Genomic DNA, 25,289 nt, shown 5'->3' with positions numbered 1-25,289 from the left:
AGGGAAGCACACCTGCTGGGTCATCTTACCTAGCAACGGGCCGAGTGGTGTTGAGCCCTTTCCCTGTTCCTTTGGAAGGCCTCTCCCCTCCCACAAAAGCCTCGCCAGACACCTTTCTGGAAAGCACGGCTCCACTTATTTTATTGGTAGGAAAAGCCTTCCCCCCCTCACTGGCCGGAGTGATTCTCCTCTCAAACGACGAGGGCTTCAAAGCTGCACAGGGGGGCTGGTTGGTTCATTTAGGTGATGAAAGGAATTAAGCTTTGCGGGAGAACAAGTAGGTACTTCTCTTGAGAGAGAGAGAGAGAGAGAAGGTCTCCTCCTCCTCCACTGCAGAAACCGGGAGCGTAACTGGAGCAAGACTCCGTGCCTTGGATGAAGGTAACATGCGACCTGGAGAACACCGGAGGAGGAGGAGGAGGATTCGGGGGTATTCCGCTGCCCCTTCTTGACTATGGTCCTCTCAACGGGGAATGTACTCCTGGAATATAGGAAGTGGGCGAGCAGAACAGAAGCAGGACCACTCTCCTTCCTGAACAATCACCGCAGGAACAATGGGTGGCATTTGGCTTTTGTTCATGGGGGGGGGGCGGGCGGGGAGAAGAAATAGTCTCAGTGCTACGGCCATCTCTGGAGGCCTCCAAGGCCGGGCGAGGCAGGCGCTGCTGTCCCTCAGGATCAAACCCAGCCTTTCCTCCTCTCGCCCACGAAAGGTATAATGCAGAGAGGGGAAGCCTGCCTCTCTCTGGGGAGGCTGGGCCCTCGGAGGGTCCCCGTTGCCCCTCTGCAGGGAGCAGCCCCGATCACTCGCACGTGTCGCTGTTCTGTTCCCGCTGGAGTTGCTCCTGGCCGCTGAGCAGGTAGGTATCGATGAAGGAGAAGAGCTCCTCCGGGGTCACGGGCTGGATGTAGCGCTCGCGGTCCATGCCTTCCTTGTCCACCAGCACCATGTTGAAGCGGGACCGAGTGACGTGCAGGAACTGCCTGCAGAACAGGGAAGACGAGAGGCAACGGGCCGTCTCCTGCCAGAGCTAATGTGGGGCATCGTGCTTCGGGGATGGGGGGAGAACGGGGGCGGAAGCGAAATCCATGCTTTGCACTGCTAGCCCTACTCAGGGATGATGGGGGGGGGCGCCCACAGGAGGCCCCCACCTCAGCAAGGGAGAATCCCCTCGCAGAGAGAGAACCCAGGATTCTGGCCATGCTTTTCACAGGGCATCCTGTGAGGCAAGATTCTAGCTACACATTCAGCTCTTAAGTGTATTTCAAAATTGTTTTTAGTTCAAATTGCTTATTTTTTTTCTTTGTCAACCCACCCACCCTCATGAGGACTGGCCAGTGGTCAGCTGTGAAGCCCACTAGCCCTATTCACACACAATGCCCTGCGCCCCTACGATCTGGGTGCGGTGTAACGGTAAAGTCGTGCCGTCCAGCCCGTGTTGACTCCTGGCGCCCACAGAGGCCTGAGGTTGTCTTTGGGAGAACACAGGAGGGGCTGACCACGGCCATCTCCTGGCGGGCAGAATGAGATGATGCCTTCCAGCCTCTTCCTCGATTGCTGCTGCCCACAGTCTGGGTTCGAACTAGCAACCTCTTGCTCCCTAGGCCAGTTACTTCCCTGCTGCGCCACCTCGGCTTGGTGTACACAGGCCAATCATTCACACGTCAGGCTGGACACAGGTCCAGCATTATTTCAGGGGGATCTGTAGCCAGGAACAGCCATTCGCACAAATGCTGTGCATCCATGCCTGAGCAGGGCTGGGGATGCCCCCGGCCGTGAGTCGGCTCTCCTTCGCTGCTGCAGGATGAGCCCTGCCCCGCCTCCTCCCAGCCTGCTGCCACTAACCTCAGCCCTTCGATGATGTTGTCCGACAGCCGGTGTTCACGGATCCGGCCCACCTCGTGAGGAGGCAGCCCCACCAGCTCGATGACCGAGACGTGGCGCAAGTCCAGCCCGCAGGTCGCTTGCTAGGGTGCAAAGGAAGACGGCTGGTGAGAGGAGCCCTCGGCTCAGGGTGGGCTGCTGGGGGGGCGGGAGGCTCACCTGCAGCATGGCGTTCTGCATCTTGTAGTAGCGGTCGGAGGGGTCGGGGGCAGAGACCACCAGCAGCCGCCGCTTCTCGTAGAACTGGTCCAGCAGGCCGGCCGCAGAGCTCACGTCCACGTTGATCTTCATGGCTAGGGCGAGAGGACAGCACAGGGCAGCGCGGGGCGGCCTCAGCCCTCCGGCTGCTGTTGAACTACAAGCCCCATCAGTCCCAGCAATAACAGGCTGTGGCTCGGAGTGATGGGAGTTGTAGTTCTGCAAGGGCTGCGGGGCCTTTGCAACCCCAGCAGAGCATCTCTCCAGCGGCTGCTGGGGGTGTGTCTACCCTGTCATGTTCCTCATTGCTCGCGTTTACATCTGGCCCAAAGAAGCCTCTCGGCGCTTTGCAAGGCAAGACTACGAGCCCCCGGGGGACGGGGGACCAGCCATTTATTACTTGTTTTCTTAAGCAAGCTGTTTCGAGAACTTTGAGTGAAAAGCAGTGAGTAAATACTCATGACCGTGCACACCGAGCTGAACTTAACCTCGCCACTTTGGAAGCCGACCTGACCCACGAGGCACCAGAAAGGAGACGTTCTTCCCGGCTTCCCACTGCTGGAGCTCAGCAGCAGAGAGCCCTTGCTTTGCGATCAGAAGGTCCCAGGTTCAACCCCTGGCAGCATCTCCTGGGTGGTTTCCAGAGAGCAAGCCTTACAGCGCAAAACGTGGTGTAAACTGCAACGTTTTCTGTGCCGAATTCAGATCGCAGTTGAATTCCATTGCAAGTTCACCCCTGTGTTAACTGAGCAAAGAGGCACCCTTTAAAGCGGCGATTCTCTTTATGGAGCAGGGGTAGAGCAACTGGCCCTCTCCAGCCCCAGCACAGCAACCCTCCAGTGGCTCTTGCTGGGGTCTGCCTTGTGTTCCTTTTCAGATTATGAGCCCTTTGGGGACAGGGCAGGGGGCCATCTTATTTATGTATTAGTTATTTTTCTATGTCAACTGCTTTGAAAACTTTGGTTGAAGAGTGGTATAGAAATATTTGTTGAAGTAGTAAGATACAACTGGGAAATACAGCTACTTTTCTGTGACATATATGTGATGTTATGGGGCTACAACGCAGCAACAAAACCCGAAATAAGGCATTGGAAATGGGAACGCCATCTTGCTGACAGCACAGGCTGTGTGGAAGCACACTGAAGGGATCCGTTGTGACACTGTGTGCAATCTGGAAAGCACCTAGGTTGGGCTGAGAGAGACTCCTGCCTGAAGCCTTGGAGAGCTGCTGCCTGTCAGTGTAGACGGTAGGGAGCTAAATGAGCCACAGGTCTGACTCCGTCTGGCAGCTTCCTCTGTTCCTCTGCAACAACTGAATTTGACCGTTTTGCCTCTCCCCGATGGCCTGCTCAAAAGGGCATCACCTGCCCCCCACGGATGCTCTTCCTACTGCCTGTCGACACAAGACCCCCCCCTCCTCCTCCTCCTCTTGTGCAAACACTCACGTGTGCAGGTGGGCTGGGTGCCGGACCACTGCCGGTTGGACTGGCACACCCGCAAGGGGGCCCCCTGGCGCTCGTAGCCTCCGTCGCACTGGTACTCGCAGGTTGCCCCGTAGTTGTTGCCTGCCGAGCTGCAGCTGAGGTAGCCGTGCTCGGGGGGCTTCAGGAGGGGGCAGCGGCTCACTGCAAGCGGGAGAAGAAGAGGCCCGGAGCCCACAGCTGGGGTCAGAGGAACGCAAACGGGTCCCCGGAGGATGATGGACGGCAACTCCCATCAGCCCCAGCGACCGCTGGCGGGACCCCTCCTGCTGCCTCTGTGTGTGAATGGGGTAGGGGTGCATAAAACCCCTGTGGCTGCCCGCTGGGTTGAGTCTGGCCCTGACAAAGAGCCTGCGCCCCCGGCCTTACCTTGGACCCGAACAAAGAACTTGCAGCTGGCTCGGTTGTACGCCTGGTCGTAGACGACGTAGCGGACGAGGTGCTCTCCTTCGGCAAACTCGGACCCTGGTTCCGGGCCCCGGAGCATAATTCTGGGCCTGAGAGACAGAGAGCCAGGTCAGGAGGGTTTTTACTCTTACCCACGCCCTGCCACCCGTCTGCAAGGGGCTTTACAAAGGCCTCTCTCTCTCTCTCTCTGCCCCAGGGGGCTTACTCGCTAAAAGAGACCCAGCAGAAGCAGGGATAGAGGCAGGGGTGTTGTGTGGGGGGGGACTGCCTTAGGTGCCCTGACTGGGTCCCCCACCCTGGTGGCCCCCAGCTGATGTCAGACGACAACTATCATTCCCGCGGCATCTGAGGACCACCAGGGTGGGGAACCCCGGCTACGGTCTGGAGCTGAACTAATGGAAGAGGTGGGTTCTGAGGAGGGGCTCAGAAGAATTAAGAGGTGCCATCACGGAGGGGGCTGCAGGCACAAGCGGCAGCCAGGGAGGAGGGCAGAGTCACCCCCCAGAGAGCAGGGGGACGAGGGAAGGGCACAGACGGGGATCCGCTGGGACATGAGGACAGAGAGAGAAGAGGGGGGATAACCCCAGCTAACGGGGCAAAGTGGGGGCACCTTTTAAAATGGAACACGGGAAGCTGCCTGATACAGAGTCAGACCCTGGGTCCATCTGGCTCAGGACTGCCTACTCTGACCGGCAGCAGCTCTCCCGGGTTCCAGGCAGGAGTCCCGGCCCTGCCTGGAGATGATGCTGCCGGCAGGGGCTGAACCCGGGACCTCCTGCATGCCCCTGAGCTGCGGCCTCATCCCGGGGTGGCTCTTGTAGCGAGGGAGGCGAGAGCCACTTTAGCATCCCAGCCTCGCCTTTCCCAGACGCTGTTGCTGGGGCCTCCCTTGTGTTTCTTTTTGCCTGGGGAGCCCTTTTGGGGCGTGGGCATTATCTGTCTATTTTCCTTTTCATATAAACCACTTTGAGAACAGTTTTGTTGAAAAGCAGTCTTAATTAATTAATTAATAATAAAATGGACGAGAGATTTGTATATCATTCTGCAGCAGCCGCCTCTAGGCTGGGCTGGGCCCCACATGCCGTCCTCCTTGCATGGAGCCAGGTTCTCCCGGTGCCCCCCCAACTCACTGTCTGATGACACCATCGGCAGAGTCCTTTGCCCGCGGCGGATCCCAGAACACGGTGGCCGTCAGCTTGCCGGGCTCTGCTAGCCGCTCTCGTGACTCAGGACACTGGAGTTTGGGAGGCTCTAAATCTGCTCGAGTAGAAGGGAAAGGAACCCCATGAGAAGCAGCAAGGTGGCCGGGAGAACGGACACCCCAAGTCAGACCGGCAAGTCACTCTAGCCCGGGGAGGTCTCCGGATGGAGAAAGGGTTCACGTGGAAACAAGTCCAACCCCGCCGGGGCCTGGCCATCCACACGGTGTACTACTTCTCCCTGGCACAATTTTGCAGCACCAACCGCTCTCCATGGGCTGACACTCAGCGTTCCTTCTAGCAGGGACTCCCAGATGTTGTTGACTACAACTCCCAGAAATCTCAAGCTAAAGCCATTGCAGCTGGGGATTCTGGGAGCTGTGGTGGACATCATCTGGGAATCCATAGAGGCAATCCTGCTGCCATTCCGTGATGGGAACGGACACTTTTCAGAGGACCTTAAAAATACTTGGCAGCAACTGGCCAGCAGATGGCACTGCAGAATTCCGCCACGGAGGAGCACTACATCGCAGGGGTGGGGAGTGGATAAGGGAAAAGAAGTTCCACTTCCAAGCGGAGTCTTTCTTCATCCGGAACCATCGCTGTTTGTCGTCACATATCCAGAATAAGCTCAGCATGGTGAGAGGGACGACCTAGCAAGCGCTTGTTTGAAATATCTGAATGGTGGGTATGAAATAGGGTGCCCTGTCCCCCCGAATTTAGGGCAGCCCCCGGATTTTGGCTCCTCCACCCGGCTGCTAAATTCCACCCCAATTCACACGAATTTCAAATGTGCTGCCCGGATTTTACTCTGGATCCGATCACATGGGAGGGCAGAGAAGAAGAGGAAAGTATACAAATCTGTCAAATAAATAAATAAATAAATAAATAAAATGCAAATGAGCTGCCACATAATTTGCATAGTATAATTTGCATAGTATGCAAATTAGGCCGCCGGATTTGGGAAGCTTGAATATGGCAACCCTAGCATGAAACACCTTAAGTGGTGCAGCGGGGAAATGCTTGACTAACAAGCAGAAGGTGGCCAATTTACACGAATTTCAAATGTGCTGCCCAGATTTTACTCTGGATCCGATCACATGGGAGGGCAGAGAAGGAGAGGAAAGCATACACATCCGTCAAACACACAGAATGCAAATGAGCTGCCGCATAATTTGCATAGTATGCAAATCAGGCCGCCGGATTTGGGAGGCTTGACTGTGGCAACTCTGGACTGTCGTGTGTTGGGGACGCAGCACCTCCTTTGAACTCCGGCAGCCAAGAGGCTACGGCTGGCCCTGGGGAGGGTGAGACTTTACCTACACAGATTGGCTCGCCGCCACTCCAGTGCCCATCTTCCAGGCACACGCGGCTGCGGTCGCCCTCCAGGTGGTAGCCGGGACGGCAGCTGTAGTCGCAGTGGGAGTCGAGCTTCACTCCGTTCGAACACTGGAAGGCGCCGTGATGGACGGTGGCTAGTGCGTGGCACCGGACCTCTGCAGGCAAAGGAGGGATTGAGAAGTCTCCCGCCCTCACCTGGAAGCACAGACTCCAGCATCTGGCCAACGTAGGCAAGGGAGGCGGGGGGGTTGTAGTCCAGCAACACATATGGTGGCCCAAGGATGGGAACGCCTGGGCCCTCACGGAAAGCAGATGCCCCGCCATGAACTGCGGCCCCATCTCCAAAAGCCTGCTGAAGGTTGTATATAGGAAGCTGCCTCATACGGAGTCCGGCTACTGGTCCGTCTCGCTCAGAGTCGTCTGCACTGACTGGCAGCAGCAGCAGCAGCAGCAGCAGCAGCAGCAGCAGCAGCAGCAGAAACAGCTCTCCAGGGTTGCAGGCAGGCAGGGGTCTCTCCCAGGCCTACCTGCTTGGGACCTTCTGCCCAGGAAGCAGGTGCCCCCCCCCCGGAAGAGAAGCTGGTTCAGCCCACAAGGGCCGCGGACACTTACGTCGGCAGTAGGCGGTCCCAGACCAGCGGCGACTCAGCAAGCACTGGACGGACCTCTGGCCGATCAAGCGGTAGCCACGGTCACAGGAGAGCTCGCAGCGGGTGCCCAGGCTGCTGCGGTAGTTGCCTCCCCGGGGGGAGTAGCAGGCCGCTTCCCCGTGGTTCACGTTTAAGAGGTAACACCACTGGGGGACTAGAGAGGAGGGGAGGAAGAGCCGCGTCAGCACCAGAGGACCTGAAGGGCCACCTGAAAACTCACAGCCGCCTTATGCCGAGTCAGACCGTTGGCTCTTCTTGCTCAGTACTGTCTGCACGGACTGGCAGCAACTGGCTGGGGTTTCAGGCAGGGTCCTTCCCAGCTCTGCCCGGAAATGCCAGAGACGGAAGCCACGAATGGTAGGGGGTCTAGATGCAGCCGTCCAGTTGTGTGGGAAAGCACTCTGCACATGTTCAACAGAATCATTTGCAGGGTGATTTCTCAACACGTTTCAGGCACTGAGAGCAGGAGCTCAGCGTTGGCTCAGATTCCGTCCCAGCGATGCTCCTCCCCACCAGCTGCCCCCAATTACGCGTTTCCGCACAGTTGCTTTGCATTCAGCAGCCACAACAAACTGCGTCCGCCTTGACTAATTGGGTCTGTTAATACCGGTTATTTGCCAGGAGTTGCTGGCCGTCCCCGCTGGACCCTACGGCCGGTTTTCTCCGCACTGGCCAGGGAGGTAAGAATGCACACAACGGCTGCCCAGCAACTTGTGCATATTAGTAACTGACTATTCACTAATTAATGGCCTTAGTTTGCCAGCCCAAGGGTAGGACTTGTGTGTGTCGTGTTTTAATCCACGATAGTGCCCACCAACGGATGGGTGCCATGCTCTTCTCTTCTCCAGGCAAGTTCCAGTTCCTTCAGCTACACAACTTACTACAACTCCCATTATCCCCAGCCACAGTGGCCAATGGCGAGGGGTGATGGGAGCTGCAGTCCAACCACAGCTGGAGGGCCGAAGCTGTTGCGGTCCTGGCCGAGGGCGTTACAAGCCTCTTCCTATTTTCATCTGTGAAGATATGCTAGGACAAGTGTTCTTTATTCATTTGCCTGAGATATTTATACCCTGCCCAAAACTTACCTCTCTGGGCAGCTCACAGTTCTTGACCTTGTGTCCCCAGCTGCGTTGGACTACAACTCCCATCTTCCCCAGTTGTAGTCCAGCAACATCTGGGTGGTGGTGGTCAGGTTTGAGAACCCCTGTGCTATGATCTGGGCACAGCTGGCCTTGGAAGAGACCCCATGGGAACCACTGGCAAAGTTCAACGTTGTCTTCACAACGCTCTCTGACTGGGCCATGGGTCTTCTGAAACCCTCACCTCGATATTCCGGGGCAGGATCATGGCGGGTCTCCTCAACAGGCACTTCGTTGGTTTGCCCTTCTGCAGCCGCGTAGCCCGACCCTGACACAAGGGAGAGAAGAACAGGCAGTGCCTCAGCTACTTGCAGACCCAACATACTCCCCTCCCTTTCTGACTCAGGGCAGAGTCCCACGTTATGGGACATGCTGCGGTGGGTGTGCAGGGGTGCCAGTGGTCCTTTCGACCATGGACAGACCTGCCTTTCTGGTACCCATTCTGTTGGAGATGGAGTTCCAGTGCATCGACCTTTTGCACCAACTACCCTAATGACCACTGGGGGCATAGGGAGTAGAGACAGTGAGTAAGGGTCTCCCTAAGTGTTCTCCCTGTCTCTACTCTATGACCCCTGGTTGGACTCTACAGGTATTTCCTGTTGAGAGTCCGAATCCCTTCCTTTCCTCTTAGAGAGCAGATGCAAACCTCTCTCTCCCCCTCTCCCAACCTATTCACGAAGTAGTTCTATAGATCAGGGTTAGGTCTTTCCTATCCAAAGTGTACTTCACCAGTAAATCTACTTAGTATTTAGTTCTACAAGAATCTCCATGAATCTTCTCTAAATAGCTGCAACAACTGAACTCTGCATTCGACTCTGTAACTGGAGTCAGGGGCTTCTTTAGTGCTCTGCTAATGAACTGGGGGCAAAAATTACAGCCCCCCAACACATTCCTGTAGCATCATCATCACCACCTTTGCTTCACCTTGAAAGAAAGAAAGACAGAAAGAAAGACAGACAGACAGATATGTTGTTACCATGGACACAAAGGCACTTGGGTGGAAAACACACTGCAGGTAGCCCTGCCAGGCCATTAGGAAGCCAAGACACCCCAAAGCCAAAGCAAGGCGGCGTCTTCATTAGGACCAGCTGAACCCTTGCTGGGGCTGCTGGGAACGGCTGCCCAACAGCTGCTGCAGGGCCAGCGTGGGGCATCCTGCACTGGCGCTTAATAATAGCTGAAGACCCAGGGGAGGGGAGCAAGAGTCCTTCCGCTTGCCAGGCGCTCTCTTGGGTCTCCAGCTGCAGCACAGGGCTGGGGTGCCTGCCTGCGGGGTCTGCAGTGAGTCCCAGGTTCCGTCCGACTCCCTGGCATCCCCGAGATGAAAGATCCCTGTCTGCGATCTCAGGCAACTGCTGCCAGCCAGTGTAGGCAGTGCTGAACTGGATGGCCGAAGGGCTGGACTCATACATTCACACAAACTATTGAGCAGGGAAGGAAGCGTCTTGACTCTAGAGCTGCGGTGCCCCAAACTCGGGCTCCAGATGTTGCTGGACTACAACTCCCATCACCCACAGAAAGAAGGTGGATCGGGGGGGAGCTGATGGGAGTTGTCGTCCAATGGCAGCTGGTTGGGAACCCCAGGTGTGCTCTAGAGCTGCAGACGGACACCAAGAGGCAGTGCCCAGCAAGTAAAACCGAAAAGGGAGGGAGAGGGGCTGCTGTGTCTAGGGGCTCCTCCACTCCCAAGCCAAGCTAGGAAGGGCTGGGGCACATCTCCCAAGGAACCAAGGATTCTTTCTTCTAAAGAATCTGTGTCTACGGGGCATGTCCAAGCTGCCAGTTGTGGCTTCTGGACTATGGAAGCTACGTTTTGCATGCAGATGGTCCCAGGTTTGAATCCTGGGCATCTTTTCTTGTAAAAGAATCTAAGGCCAGTGCGAAGAAAGATGTCTGCCTTAGACCCCTGAGAGCTGCTTCCAGTCAGAGTACGGAAAACTGAGCTAGACAGACCAATCGTCTGACCCCGCATGGCAGCCTCCCATGTTTACTATGACGTAATGTTTGGCATTTATGAGCTCTCTTTTTAAAGAGATCCTTTGGGAACCTACATGTGGAAAACTGGTCTTGGCATGAAGTATTTGTATTTCTTTTCCAGAGCAGGGTCTAAGAGGAATCTGGGGTGATATGTGTAGAATGATGATCCCTGGAAACATTATGGGCATAATTATGGGCATACGTTCCATTTTCACTTTCCTATGTGAATGTGCACACGAGACCCCTCTGAAGAGTCCTGCCTGTGGATGGTGCCTCCCTCTAGACACGAGACCAGCTCCTCTGGTGTTTCTACGAAAAGCAGTGGAGCGGAGCGTGCACGGATGGAGACAGAAATAGCTTCTGCGGTGAAAGGCAGTAAATGAACTTGGCTCCCAAATGAAAGAGGGGGGAAGGAGAGCTCCCTGGTAGCATTCCAGCAGCACGAAGCCCCCTTTCCACGGGCTTCCCTTTCATTCCAGAGGGCACCGTTCGTTTTCTCCACTGCCTGGCGCTTCCCTGAATCCTCCTGGCTCGGGAGTGTGCCCATCTCTTTCCCTAATTTTAGTCTCCAGACCTGAACAGAATTCCAGCCGTAGCCCTGAACCCACATGTCTGTTAAGCAACACGCCAGATGTTTCCATTGCTCTGGTGGAGAGCAGAACCTCATTCCCAAAGGTCGCACTCAAGGCCGCTTTGAGCCAATGGTTCCCAGCCGTTTCCCTCCTGAGGCACACTGAGAGTCAGGGCAGGCCGGAAGCCACACTGGCCCTTCTGAGAGCTCTCTCTCTCCTTTTTTTGGCGGTGGCAACACCATTGCACAATTTATTTACTTACCCTCCTGTTAAGAACTTAAGAACAGCCCTGCTGGATCAGGCCCAAGAAGCCCCATCCAGTCCAGCATCCTGTTTCACACAGTGGCCCACCAGATGCCTCTGGGGAGACTACAAGCAAGAGTTAGGTGCATGCCCCTTCTCCTGCTGTTGCTCTCCTGCAGCTGGAATTCAGAGGCATCTTGCCTCTGAGGCTGGAGGTGGCCCACAGCCACCAGACTAGTAGCCGTGGATAGACCTGTCCTCCATGAATTTCTCTAAGCCCTTTTTTAATCCATCCAAGCTGGTGGCCATCACCACATCCCATGGCAAAGAATTCCATAGATTAATGATGCACTGTGTGAAAAAGCACTTCCTCTTGTCGGTCCTCAATTTCCCAGCCGCCATTTTCTGGGATGACCCCTGGTTCTAGTGTGGTGAGAGAGGGAGGAAAATTTCTCTCTGTCCACTCTCTCCACTCCATGCATAATTTTATACACTTCGATCACCCTAGAAAATTACCAGCCCTAACAAACTTAGCTTCTCCTTTTCCCTTTGTTTTCTTGTTATTTCCTTGTTGTGTTTCCTTCCTTGGCAGCTCCTTTTGGAGAGAAGAACAAGCTTGTTGCCTCCTCTGCCTTCAAGGTCTGCTGGAAACCTCAACTGTTGGCATTATATACTGTTGCATTATGGGTGACTCAAGTCACAAAAGCTGAAGCTCTAAACTCCCCATGCTGACTTGCCCCATAGCGCTCTGGAAAGGAGGTGCCTCCTTCCCCAAAGGGGGGAGTTTAGATTCCCTGCTCTTGGAGCTGACTTGGAGTGAATCAGAACAGCACACTGGATGGGAATGCACTGGATGGCTTTACGTGTGGGATTGGGACGAGGGGGCAGGTTTTTACTTAGTAAACAGCACCTGCGTGTCAGGACTGCAGGGTGGAAGGCTTGAACCTTCTGTTCCGGCCACAGCCCCACGGTGGATCTCCTCCCACTCCTGCGTGGCTGCTCTTTGCCCTGGTGGCGGTGGGGGGCGGCTCATTTTTCCAAGGCAAAGAGCAGCCATGGGGTAGAGGTGTATGTGCACAGTCCTAATTCTGAGGGGGCCAGCCCAGGCTCAGCTCTATACTGAACCATACCAGGCACATTGGGCTGACTTGCGTGCTAAAGTAATGTCCAGTTTGATCCCGAGAGGCCAGAAGGGGTTTTTAAAAGGAAAACTCCAAGCTGGAGGGCAAGATGGGAAAGTAGTTTGTGCGCACAGCATGTGCCGCTACCACACACACCTGTGCATCTTCTTTGCCTGTGTGTGTCTGTGTGTGCACGCTCACACTCACTCACTCACGCTCTGTTGGCTAGAGTAACGTTTTGTGAGATTTGGAAGCCTACCCAGAGCGGGAGAACATCCCCCAAACTGGGAATTTGGCAGCACTACTGCAGAAAAGGGTTAGACTGATTGGGGAGGACTCCGTGGGGAGTAGCAGCGGAGTCTGAGGGAAGAAGGGCCTTGGGCAGTGGGAGGAGAAACCCACCAGAAAGCCGAGCAGCACTTATTTCTCTCCCCGAAATTAGGAGGTACTTCAGAGATCAAGAAACAGTGGTCACAGCCAGGACCCCCAGGGGAGTGTGAACATCACGTAAGATTTCTGGCATGGTCTACCTTCCGCTCTCGCAACAGTTGCTGCCTCCAGCCTCAGGCCCCCAGCCTCAAGGGAAAGTTGGCTGTCTGTCTTTGCACTTCCTAGAGGAAAGGGCTGAATCAGCCTTCTTGGCCACGGTGGTTCCAGCTCCTGGGACCATAAATAGGGGATGCTGTGCCATCCCGTCTCCAAGATGGAATGTCAAAATCCATACCGTTTCTTTCCCCTACAGTTCATACTTTTTTCAGGATAAAATCTCTCACATTCAAGCCAACTTGGACTCCTTGGTTATGGTGGGGTCAACTGCAGAGGTGTCCAGTATCTCCTCTGGTTCAGTTAGAAGGGATCAGTTTCCATTTGTGACTCCTGAAGATGTGGACAGGCTCCTTGGAGCTGTTCCTTGGCCTACCACTTGTCCTTGGGATCAGCACTATCATTTTGGATGGCGTGAGCACCAGTACAAAGGTCTCGAGCTAGTTTTGGGAGAGCATTTTGAACACGGGATGAAAATTGTGGTGCTTCTGATAAGGAGTAAGAGTGGACGGAAGAAGAAAACATGCAAAGAGTCACCGTCACTGTTAACAGATCGTGACAGGCAGGAACGCAGGCAGTGAGGCTGTTCCTGGCCTGGAGTTTCAGGGATGGGAGAAGCTGCACCTGTTGAAAAGCTGCCAAGCAGCTATTTAAGACGCAGGAGGCTTTCCAGAAGAAGGAAGTGTGCCACCATATACAGAAAAGACCTCCTGAGCCTTGGGCTAATCCGGCCAAGTACATCTGTTGCGAGGTTTCCAGGAAGCTTCCAAAGAACTGTGTATCCTGAAAGCATTTGTTTGCTGAGCAATGACCAGGCAATGAATGGGGTTTTAATATAACGCACAAGTCACAGAACTGGAACGCGGCAGCCTAGCTAAGGGAGGAAAGCGGCTTTTTCTCTGCTTACCGTCTGTAACTATTCCAGACAAGCCAGCTGTTGCCAAGCGTCCTCCCCGCCAGTCAGAGACAGGGCATGTGGAAAAGTTTAGCTTCTGCTGTTGCGGCCACGAGGGGGAGGCGAGGGATTCACTCCTCTCGGGACACCGTCCCAAGCCAGAGCGGTCTTGTTCGCCTCCCCTCCCGAACCCCCAGCACGGCAGAGGCCACTTATTGCCTGCAATGGCTTGCAGGCTGTATCCAGTTGGGCAGAGGGCATGCATTTCCCCCTTTGCTCAGCAGGGTTCACACTGGTCTGCATTTGGATGAGAGACTACAGGTGAGGGCTGTCTGCTGCAAGGTATTAGGGGTGTGCACGAATCAAAAATCGCGGTTCAGCTTGAATTCGAATAGCATACGTGGACCGAGTGGGCGGCTTGCTAAAGGAGCAGACCCTTTAAGCACCTCTCTTGCTGCCCCCCCCCCGAACCGGGCTTGGTTTGGTCCACTCCACAATCAAACCTCTGAACCGGCTCAGTTTGACATGAACCAGTTCAGCGACAGACCATTCGTGCACACCCCTACAAGGTATTCCCCTTAGGGGATGAGTCCTTGCAAAGCTTGCAAGAGGCACGAGGGGAGAAGAGGAGGCTTCCTGGGCCCTTGCCTTCTCCCCCCCCCTTTCAAGGCTGGCAAAGGCCCGTTTTGGAAGGGGGCTGGCCCCCACCAAGGTTGTGGAGCAAAGCAGTGTTTGGTGCCGCCTTCCCTCAGGAGCTGCAATACCAGGATCGCCCCTGGTTTGGCCTGGCGTGCAGATGCTATAAAGATAAATTTGTGCCGTTGAGTCGGTGTCGACTCCTGGCGCCCACAGAGCCTTCCTGTGGTTGTCTTTGGAAGAATGCAGGAGGGGTTGACCATGGCCTCCTCCTGCACAGTATGAGATGATGCCTTTCAGCATCTTCCTATATCGCTGCTGCCCGATATAGCTGTTTCCCATAGTCTGGGAAACATACCAGTGGGGATTCGAACCAGCAACCTCTTGCTTGCTAGTCAAGTCATTTCCCCGCCGTGCCATTAGGTGGCTTGCAGAGGCAATACTTGTTGGATTTTTGGATGGCAGCCAGTTCTGAAAGGCAGAAGAACTCTACCAGAAAAAAGATGGCTAGCCAAGGTTATTTGTTCTTTGGGTGTGTGTATGCATGAGGCAGTCAGTGCTTACCTTCATACCACGTGGAGGACACCACTTTGGCCCAGAGAAACAGCAGAAGGGGAGAGGCTCGCTGAGGCATCCTAGTGTGTGCAGGGGATTCCCAGCTGGCTGCGTAGTACGGAGAGATGGTGGCCACCACCGATAATCCAGGACAGGCTGCAAGGCAGGCTGAGAAGAACGAGATGAAAAGGCAGCTGGCTAACCAGAGGGAGCAGCGAGGCAACCTCCCCTGGACCCACTCCACACCGCCCCCCCCTCGCTGTCAACCTTTGAACACGAAAAGGCGTAGGCATCTAAGTCAACCGAGATATTATTTTAAGTCTGCTGATCAAACGCTTTATCGTGGGCCAGCTGAAAGGACACCTTACAACCCTCCCAAGTTTCAGCAGGTTTCCCCCATGGAATCCAAAGTTTTAATGTTTGAAATGTTCAGGTGTTGTTGATTTCCTGGTCTGCTGTGAGATGCACATTTAAAAACCAGGTGGGGGGGGGGGAGAGGGAGAAAAGGGACCTTGACCCAGAGATCTTGGGGTACCTGCTGCAACGGTCTGTGTGCCAGAATCTTCCTAGAGGGGCTGGCACAGGGGGGCTGGCTGACCTTGGGGGGCAGGAGGGCACCAGACCCCGCCCCACACCTGCGGAGAAGCAAGGGGTACTCTTAGGAGCGGTTTGAGGGCCTGTGGCACCTGAGGGGGGGGCTGGGTGCCAAATGCTAACAGCCCCCCTTCAAAGCCAATCTGTGCAAGCTCCGAAGGTGGTGGGAAGGTGGGGGTGGGGGGGAGATGCAGGCAGCCTCCTCTTCTCCGCTCATGCTTCTTGCAAGGAGTGTGAGGAGACAGAGGCTGGGCCGAAGTACGCCTGTCTGAAATCCTGGGGTGTCAAGGTCTGGCCCAAGGCCAGGGAAGTTCTCGGCTCGGCTGCACGACGAACGTTGAATCTCAGCAATGAGTCGGAGTTTGGAGCTGTAATTTATGGAGCAAGCCGAGAGCTCCCAGCTGGTAGGAATTCACGGCTTGTCGGCCTTCAACAATAGCCCTTTGCTCCTCCTAACGGCTTCTAATTGTGTCCTGCATTTAGAACACCTGCGTTGTTGCGGTGTCAGTGGTGTCCCAATGTCTAGTTCACCCTCTGATTGGTTCCTCACGCTTTCTGTTGACTCAGGCTGCTGAGCCTGTTCTAAATCATCAGCTGGATTCACTGCAGCTGTCCTAGGAACGCTGACAGCCGGGCTCTGCCCTTCAGACATTCCTGACTCGGCTGGAAATCCGACAGCTTCCCCTTCCTCCTCGCTGTCGGAGCTCGAGGGCATGACATGGGGGGCTGCTGCCAGTCAGTGCAGACAATGCTGAGCTAGAGGGGCCGATGGCCTGACTCAGCCTCAGGCGGCAGCAGCTTCCTGTGTTCCTCAGGCAGGAATCAGCACTCGGCTGGCCTTTCATTGGTCCTTTGCTACTGTGGGCAAATATTACCTGAGCCAAAAGAGTCTGTGTGTCAACACAACACCGAGGAACAGGCTGGAGAGGCCCAGGGGAGGGGCAGAGGGGCTCAGGGGACGCTGCCTGCAGAACTGCCTCCACCAGAAGGAGGCAAAGCCCGTCCCAGGGAAAGGCACTTCCAGCTGCACAAGAATTTTGGGTGCTCCTTGAGTGCTGAGCATTCGGCTTCTTCAGGGCTGCTTTGTCCTCCAAGGTCAAATTTGGGTCCCCAGCAGGGGTTGACCTACAACTTCCATCGTTCCCTCCCATCGCTGCAGCAGGGGGTTGATGGGAGTGGTAGTCCAACATCATCCGGGGACCCAGGTTTGAGAAATCCGGCCTTATGGGATCCATTCATTGCATTTTTTCCTTCACAACCAGCACTGGTGAAGAGAAGAAATGAAACAAGCATTGCGGTTGGGCAGGGGGAAACTAATTTTAAACTTGCCTAGGTCTGTTTGGGTCGATAAAATGGAAAGACTGGTGAAGAGAACTAAGGGTGACAAATAGGAACAGGAGAGGGAGAGAGAAAGGCCGGTGGGCTGGGTGGTGAGCGCAGTTGGGTAACCAGGAAATCTGTAAACACACCATAAGAAAGGAAGCTGCAGCAAAGAAACACAGGCTGGCACACACTGATCCGTGGGCGGAAGTGAAAAAAGACCGCCTAACAGCAACGAGAGCGCCCACGGTCCACCTGCTTCCTTAACAAGACAAATCAAATCTATGCATGTGCAGAGTGCTTTTATTTGGAAAGGGCTGCCCCTTTCCTGTGGATGCATTCAACACATTAACTTCTGCCAGGCAGAAGTTCAACAGGCGTGTCTCTCCTTGCATGGAAATGAGCTGCCCTTCCGCCAGCCATGCTGTTGTTAAAGGCACCGGAGAGGCACCGTGGTGCAGAGGCTACAGTAGAGTGACAGGCTAGGACCAGGCAGCCTCTGCACCTGCACCCAGCAGTGCAGCTCAGGGGTGACCTTGGGCTAGTCACTCTCAGCCCACCTCAAAGGGTTGTTGTACAGTTCTCCCTCCCCATCTTTCTCGCACAAGTTATTCTTGGCACACTGGAAGAGCAGGTTCTCTCAGTGGTGGAGCATCTGCTCTGCATGCAGAGGATCCCAGGATCATCCCTGGCAGCATCTCCAGGTAGGGCTGGGAGAGACTCTGTCCAAAACCTTGGAGAGCTGCTGCCAGTCAGTGTGGACAACACTGAGCTGGATGGACCAAGAGTCTGACTCCGTACATGGCAGCTTCCTACGTTTCTAAGTACATTAACGAAGAAAAGAGGAGCCCGCCCAGAAAGAAGGTGGTAACCCACCCAAGCAGCCCCTTCAGTCTCCCCGGATCGCTCCCACCCACTGCGGATGAAGCAAAGAGATGCCCAACCCAACCCAGGTTCTCCTACCTGTCCGGAGGAGGCAGCTCCGCAAGCCCCTGCTCCCCGCCGCCGCTGCCCTTGCAGGAAGGAACCCTCCTCTTCCAGGCTTCTGAAAACAAACTCCTTGTCTTTACACGGGTCCCAGACTCAGCTAAGGCTGCCCAGATGCGCGGCTGCCAGATGTTTCTTCAAAGCCGTAGTGTGTTTCTCAGAGAGGAGGAGGAGGAGGAGGAACGAGTGGAGGGTGGTGATTGCCGGCTTAAGAGGCCCACAAGGACAGCCGAGCGAGAATGGGGAGGGAAGAGGGAAGGAGACCCCCGCCCTCGGGAACTGGCTCAGGGCAGCACACAGAAGTCTCAAGCAGGGTGAAAGCAACACCACCCAGTCCTGCCCAGTAGCCCAGTCCAGAGGGCTGCAGGCATTCATGAGTCACAACTTCAGTCAGCAAACCAATTCTGCAGAGTCGCCTCCACAGGCTTCTGTGGCGTCAGGGCAGTCGGGGGGAGGGGGGGGTCATCTTCTCCGGCTCCCGAAACAGCAGGAAATTACTCAGTGCAGCTTCTCCAGGTCCAGGTTCCTTCCCTTGGCGGGGGCAGGGAGGCAGGAGTAGGGCTGCCATATTCGGGCTTTCCAAATCCGGGCACCTAATTTGCATATTATGCAAACGGGCTTGCAGATAATCTGCATGTGCAAATTAGGAGCTGCACTTTCCAGTTGACTTGTATTTGCTCTGGATAGATCTACCAACAATGATTGGGGAAGATATCTTTGCCTGACCATTTTCCTTGATGTATTAACAGCAGCAACAGAACAACAACAAAGTAAAAAGGCACAGCTTTTAAATCAAGGCAGCAATGCTGTACACACTTATGGGGCCACAATTCACTGGAAGAGCATCTGCGTGCTTGCATGCAAGGAGGGGTCCCACCTTAACTCTCTAGCAGCAATTCCCGGCAGGGCTGGGGAAGACCCCTAGGTGCTTTCCAGACTGAACACTTATAGCAGTGCCACCACCACTGCTCCCTCTAACAGATGTTTTTGACTACAATGCCCAGCATCCCCAGCTGCAGTGGCCTTTGGCTGGGGATTCTGGGAGTTGTAGTCAACAACATCTGGGAATCCCTGTTAGAGGGAACAGGGGTCACCACGGACTTCCTCGCAGTCCCTTCAAAACAGTCAGCAGACTGGCCTGTGATAGGAAGCTGCCATATACTGAGTCAGAGCCTTGGTCCATCCAGCTCAGTACTGGCTGCACAGACTGGCAGCGGCCCCTAAGGGGAATATCTTACAGCGCTCACACATCAGCTTTAATGGGTGTTTTTCAGAAGGATTAACTGGTGTGGGTGAACACCCGAATAAAACAGATGTCTCATCACATGGCCATGTGGTGTTGTGGTTTGAGTGTCAGACTACATTTGGGGAAACCCAGGTTCAAATCCCTACTTGGACTTCATAGCTGTATCCCCCCCCTCCTCCCCCCCCCCGCCCCGGCTTCAAGTGAACACATCGTGGCATTCCTGGGGGTGAGCCTGGCCTGGGAGGAAGGGGCTGCAATTCTGGCCACTGGGGAAGCCACCAGAAGGGCACCATCTCTCTCCCTGCACGGACGCCTTTCCTTCTTCAGCAAGCAGCAGCAGTTATGAAGAGCTTAGAGCTGGGCGGGGGCCACAGTGCAGGGGGGTCCTCCTACCCCCCCTCCCCAGGATGCAGTCTTGATCCAAATTACACCCCCATTGCTGCCCTTGGGGGGGGGGGAATGGGGGGTACGTTCATGCGCCTCTGACTGACATCACAGATTAGTTCAGCCCTGAAGGTGGTTGCCATTTAAAGATGGCTCCATTTAAACACATGCCAAGGGCATGATGATGATGAGGAGCATGTGCACCAGGCTGACTGCACGCCAAAGGCGCGGGAGGGCAGAGGAAGAAAGAGATGCGGTTTCGAACTTGCCGCGTAGGGAGACGAGCAGCAGCCTCCTAAAGTGCCCTTGCGGTTTGCCACCTGCTCGGCAGGCAGAGCTCCACCAGGTGAAGTTCTTTTCTCCGCTTCGTGCCAGGAAAGCTGCAGTTGCTTGCTGGGATTGAATGCAGCTGTTAAAACACGCCAGGGAGGGAGGGAGGGAGGAGGGATTAAAGCGCCCGCCGGAGCCCTGAGAACCGGATCCTCCCCAACCCGGATTCGCTCCCGTTTGGCGCCATCTACTGGCAGAAACTAGACGCGCCCCGACCAGTCCGCGCTTCCCAGCGGCCAATGAATGAGGCGCCTCTCTCGGTCTCTCCAGGACCTTGCGGCTCTTCCGCGCATGCTCAGAAGCAGTGAGGGGCTGGGGAAGGAGAGGGGCGGAGCTTGCTCGCCTTTGGGCAGCTTCCGGAGAGGCGCTACGTGGCGCCCTGGGAGGGCGGGGAAAGAGCCGGGCTCCCTCTCGGCAACCTCCGGCGGAGCTCGGCTGGCTCCGGCAGGGCCCGTCGTGGGCGAGGCCGGGCTGAGGCGCTGGTCTCTGTTCGGCGACTTCCGGGCAGTTTCGTCTCTTTCCGGCGGCGGCGGCAGCAGCAGCAGCTGGAGAGCTGGAGGAGGGCGGCATGGCGTCCCCTTCGCGGAGGCTGCAGACCAAGCCGGTCATCACCTGCCTCAAGAGCGTCCTCCTCGTCTACACCACCGTCTTCTGGGTGAGCTTCTGGCCGGGGGGGCCGTGGCGGCCGTGGCTGCCCCCCGCCCCCGGGAACAATGGGGCAGCCCCCCCATAGGGTAGGCTGCCTCCCCTCCCCTCCCCTCCCCTTCCATGGGGAGCAGCACCAGGTGGGGGCGGCCCTAGCCTGTGCCCCATATTCACGTTGCAGCCCCACTCTGTGCCCCCCAACCCCACTGAGCTGGAGTGCCCCCTCCCCGAACCCGGGGAGCGCCCTGGGACAGGCAGAGGGGTCCTCCACCCACCTCTGTGCCCCCCCCAGCATTCCCGTAGCATGCATACCCACCCCCTTGCCCCTTCCAGGGCCCCTTAACAATGGGGCAGCCCCCCAGGCAAGCTGAGGGCCAACTTCCTCCCTGACCCCCACATGCATCCTCCCCAGCCCCACTTGGAACTCCTCATTCCTGTAGGGTGGGCAGGAGTGACCCCCGCTCCTCTCCTCTCCCCACCCCACCGGCAGCCATGGGGCCAGCTTGCTGCTTCTCCTCCTGGCAATGCTGCCACTGCCTCTGCCCCTATGGGAAGGGGGCTCTTGGGCCCCCAGATGTTGTTGGGTGACACCTCCTTTCCACCGTTGTGGCTGGGGATGATGGGGGTTGTAGTCCAAGATCAACTGCGGACCCAAGATCGAGGACCAGCACTGCAGCAGGACAGTGGACCGGACTGCACACCCGCACCAGCCACGAAGGCAAATCCTGCCCCATGCCGTTAAGACCGTGATGGGGCAGACAGAGTGCCTCTGCCAGGCCAGCCCTGCAGACAATGGGGGCCGCTCCCCGATTCCACAGACCCCCAGCTCTTCCCCCCTCCATGACATGGGCAGCATCCCCCCCCCCTTAGAGCATTGTAAGGCAGACCCCCTCCCTTCCCTGCTTCTCGGGACAGAGCATCGTCTTGCTCCTTTCCCCTTCAAACTGCTGTGAGAATGAAAAGCAATAGAGCTGTGAATAATCTCTCGGAGAGTCTGCTGTAATGCTCTGCAGGGGGACCCTTGGGCCTCCCTTCCCTTTGCACTGCAGGCCCCCCATAACAGCCCTCCCACCCCACACTGTCCTGACTCCACCTCCTATACCTGCAAAGACAACTAATGCATTTCAGCCTCCCCCTTGCTGAGAGGAATACAGCAGCTGTTCTCCCTCCCCACCTGTCTAGGGCTTGATAGAACAGACCCTCCACCACTTGCAAGAAATTAGGAAGCTGCCATATACTGAGTCAGACCCTTGGTCCATCTAGCTCAGCATTGTGTACCCAGACTGGCAGCGGCTTCTCCAGGGTTGCAGCAGGATTCTCCCTCAGCCCTATCTTGGAAATGCTTGCGGGGTGGGGTGGGGTGGGGTGGGGTGGGGGGTGGGACTTGGAGCCTTCTGCAGGCAAGCAGGCAGGTGTTCTTCCCAGAGTGGCCCCATCATCCCCTGAGGGGAAGATCTTACAGAGCTCACATGTGGTCTCCCATTCAAATGCAACCAGGGTGGACCCTGCTTAGCTAAGGGGACAAGTCATGCTTGCTGCCACCCGACCAGCTCTCCTCTCTGTTTGCCCCCCTCCTTGGAACCCTCCAGCTGGCCTCCCCCTCTCCCTCTGGGCACAGGAAGGCAGCAACAAAAGAGGATTGCATACAGATGTGGCAGCCGGTCTGCTTCCCCCTCCGGCCACTGCTGTGCTTTCCCCGCTTCCTTTGGTGTCCTTTCTGCTTGCTTTGTGGGCCCTTGTCGGTGAATAACAGAATAACAAATAACCTGCGGAATGCACTCAGTAATCCTCTCCTTTCCTTTCCCTGTTGCTGCTGCTGCTGCTGCATCAGGCTTCTGAGCCAGGTGAGTGTGGCAGTCCCAGGGGGGCCGTGTCACACCCCCCCGTGCCCCCCCCACCCCCGCAGGTGCTGTCCCTTCTTCCTTTTGTGTTTGCAAGTGAGGGATAGAAGGGGAGCTCTCTGAAGCCTCCTCCTCTGCATGCTTTTGAAGGATGGCATGGGGGTGAGCGATGCAGACTTCCAGAGTGGAGAAAACACTTTCCTTGAGGAAAGTGTTCCTCGAAAACCAAGGGAAAACCCTTGGTTCATCTAGCTCACTATTGCCTACACAGACTGGCAGCAGCTTCTCCAGGGTGGCAGGCAGGAGTCTCCTTCAGCCCTCGCTTGGAGATGCTGCCAGGGAGGGAACTTGCGCCTGCCTGCTTGCATGCAGAAGGTTCCTCTTCCCAGAGCGGCAGAGGGGAATACCTGCAGTGAATACATGTAGACTCCCATTGAAATGCAGACCAGGGCAGGCCCTGCTTAGCAAAGGGGACAAGTCATGCTTGCTACCACAAGACCAGCTCTCCTCTCATCACAGCCACAATGGTTGGGGATGATGGAAATGGTAGTCCAACATCTGGGGACCCAAAGTTGGGCCAGCCTCTGCCCTAAGGGAGGTCTCGGCCAACCTCCTCGTGCAAATGAGACACAAAATGGAGGGAGTCTTCCAGCAGAAGTCAAGCACGGAGCTCGTGGTTTCAGGGTCCAAGTGCCCATTCAAGGACTTAGAAGCTGCCTGGTTGCCCATTCGCATCCTTACATCCTCCTGTTATCAGGTGAGTGTGTAGGAAGCGTGGCTTCCCTCCCAGCTTTTCAGTGCCTGCTGATGGGACGCAGGTGATGAGCGAGTGCCTAGGTGGCAGTGCTGATTATTAGTGTGGATTAACAGGGCGTGAACTTGTGATGAGTTGCATGTTGTGCCTGTCCTCTGTCAGCAGGTGACGGCGAGTTCGTTTCTGCAGAAGCCTTTGCAGATGGCCGATTTTGCTGGCTGACCCTCTTTCCCGCTCTTTCTCCTTTCTCCAGTTCTCTGGCATCGTCCTCCTGGGCATTGGCATCTGGGGGAAGGTGAGCCTGGAAGTGTTTTTCTCCCTGTTGAATGAGAACGCCACCAACGTCCCCTACGTCCTGATTGGCACGGGCGCCGTTATCATCCTCCTGGGCACCTTCGGTTGTTTTGCCACCTGCCGGGGAAGCACATGGATGCTGAAACTGGTAAGCAGCTGTTCTTTGCTCGGAGGAGTTGACCATGGCCTCCTCCCGCACAGTATGAGATGATGCCTTCCAGCATCTTCCTGTCTCGCTGCTGCCTGATAGAGGTGTTTCCCCATAGTCTGGGAAACATACCAGTGGGGATTCGAACTGACAACCTTCTGCTTGTCAGTCAAGCATTTCCCCGCTGCGCCACTTAAGGCAGTGGTCCCGCTCATTCCTCCCCACCCCGCACCTCTGTGCAGAATGAGTTTTGTTCTGGGTAGCCGTATCAAGGCAGTATGTGCACCTGTGGATTCAGCCTGGGAGGGTACACTGCCCCTGAGTTATGGCCCATCCCCCAGGGGATATCCTTTACAGGGCTCACATGTAGTCTCATCCAAATGCAAAGCAAGGCAGACCGTGCTTAGCAAAGGAGACCACTCGTGCTCGCTGCCACGAGACCAGCTCTCTTCCGCAAGCACGGAACTTGGTCCAGCTTGTACTAAGCAACGTCAGAAAGAGCGCAGACAACGGGCTTCCCCTTGCACTTGCTTGGGCTTGCACCAGCATTTGACGCCAAGCTTCCTGTACAGAGGCCTTGAGTCTTTCGGGGTAAACAGAGCTCATAAAAATCTTTATTCTCTATCCAACACCGTTTCTGTACTCTGCACTTCACCAAGCGATGAGAAATCTCCTTGCTCCAGTGTGCCCAGGATCTAGAATGGACACAAGGGAGAGAGACGAGAGCAGGAGGGGAGTGGTGGGGAAGCCAGGAGGACCTGGGGACGGATCTGTCGCGCCTTCACGGTCACATCTCCTTTGCTGGTGTAGGACTTCTTGAAGCTGCCACGAACCGTTCCACAGTGGCTGGTGCCAGAGTATTCTTCAGTCCTGTAATTCTGGGGGCCGGAATTGAGTGCAAATGCCTGATAAGAAACGTTGGCAAAGTTCAGCCCCACAGCTAAACGTCAGTCGGGAAGTGTGTGTGTGTGTGTTTCAAATACAGTTATTGCATAAAGAAAACCAGACATGCTCGAAAGGGAGTGTGTGTGTGTACACAGACACACACATGCATAACCCTACTCACAAACTAGCAGTAGTGTTTAAGATAAGAGTGTCATTTTAGACTTCATCCTAGGATTTTGACAGTTAAGGGGATCTTGGGAATTGGGAGCAGTGTGTCTTCGAGGTGCAAGCACCAGGTATTATGAGCAATTCCTGTGTGTGTGTGTGTGTGTGTGTGTGTGTGTGTGTGTGTGTGTATCCCCCCCCACCTTTTTTAAATATCTCAGAATATGCTGCATTCACCACATCCACTGGTAGGTCATACAGCTACATCCTGCATTACTTTGCCCACTCGCTTCAGAGAGGCTGTTTTGAATCGCATGTATTGGTATCCTGGGAACTTCTGCAGCTCCAGCCCATCTAAGAGGACCCCTTTATGCACCCTCTTAGTGAGAGGGATGCAGCCTCAGCCCTGATCCAAGCGGCTCAACTGAAGGCAACTTTGACATGATCAAACTCGGCTCATGCAAGGGCTTTTCCTCCAGAGGTGGAATTGCAGAAGGTAACCCTAGCCCAGCCTGCCCTGTGATGGCGGCTGAGGTGAGGATGTGCCCTGTGTGGATTTCCAGCATGGGCCGTGAGTAGCAGGGCCTTGTCTTCCTGGTTCTGATTCCTCCTTTCTGTCCACAGTATGCCATGTTCTTAACCCTCATCTTCCTTGTGGTGCTGGTGGCTGCCATTGTGGGCTTTGTCTTCAGGCATGAGGTGAGCGTCTCGAGTTCTTCTCCTCTTGCGCTTTGATTTTGCTGCGCTGCTTTTCTTACTTTGGGGGGCACACAGTGGGCTGTATCCTGCTTTCACCAAAAATAGTGTGCGCGCCGTTGAGTTCGGTGTAGTGTTCTAAACTCAAGGATCAACA

General features: G+C 55.6%; 2 protein-coding genes across 7 annotated transcripts in view; one reads left to right on the top strand and one right to left on the bottom strand.

Moving 5' to 3' along the window:
- Nucleotides 1-113: 113 nt before the first annotated feature.
- Nucleotides 114-19,167, bottom strand: SRPX2 (sushi repeat containing protein X-linked 2). 3 transcript variants are annotated; one of them, XM_053274410.1, is made up of 12 exons: nucleotides 17,721-19,167; nucleotides 15,379-15,478; nucleotides 14,853-15,011; nucleotides 8,486-8,569; nucleotides 7,125-7,316; nucleotides 6,491-6,667; nucleotides 5,103-5,229; nucleotides 3,934-4,061; nucleotides 3,529-3,708; nucleotides 2,045-2,178; nucleotides 1,847-1,968; nucleotides 114-984 (listed from the first exon to the last, which is right to left on the bottom strand). In XM_053274410.1, exons 3-12 carry the CDS (start codon nucleotides 14,920-14,922, stop codon nucleotides 804-806), a joined length of 1,395 nt encoding a protein of 464 aa, XP_053130385.1. In that variant the 5' UTR covers nucleotides 14,923-15,011; nucleotides 15,379-15,478; nucleotides 17,721-19,167; the 3' UTR covers nucleotides 114-803. The 3 variants fall into 3 exon arrangements, with proteins under 3 accessions (XP_053130385.1, XP_053130384.1, XP_053130386.1); XM_053274409.1 differs by lacking the exon at nucleotides 15,379-15,478; XM_053274411.1 differs by lacking the exon at nucleotides 15,379-15,478 and having other exon boundaries at nucleotides 3,934-4,055.
- Nucleotides 19,168-19,871: 704 nt separating this feature from the next.
- The window catches only part of TSPAN6 (tetraspanin 6), a 67,211-nt gene continuing 61,793 nt past the window's right edge, over nucleotides 19,872-25,289 (top strand). Inside the window, exons 1-3 of one of the 4 annotated variants that reach the window (XR_008311698.1) lie at nucleotides 19,872-20,359; nucleotides 23,198-23,386; nucleotides 25,061-25,135. Coding sequence is in view for 3 of the 4 variants with exons in the window: in XM_053274414.1 (XP_053130389.1) it covers nucleotides 20,273-20,359; nucleotides 23,198-23,386; nucleotides 25,061-25,135 (351 nt within the window). In the remaining variant the exon portion in view is untranslated. The remainder of the gene's footprint in view (nucleotides 20,360-23,197; nucleotides 23,387-25,060; nucleotides 25,136-25,289) is intronic. The other 3 variants (XM_053274414.1, XM_053274413.1, XM_053274415.1) reach the window with 3 other exon arrangements.

The sequence above is a fragment of the Hemicordylus capensis genome, chromosome 11 (genome assembly GCF_027244095.1).
Source record: "Hemicordylus capensis ecotype Gifberg chromosome 11, rHemCap1.1.pri, whole genome shotgun sequence".
NCBI classification, from domain to species: Eukaryota; Metazoa; Chordata; class Lepidosauria; order Squamata; family Cordylidae; genus Hemicordylus; species Hemicordylus capensis.
This window is presented reverse-complemented; position numbering and strand designations above follow the sequence as displayed.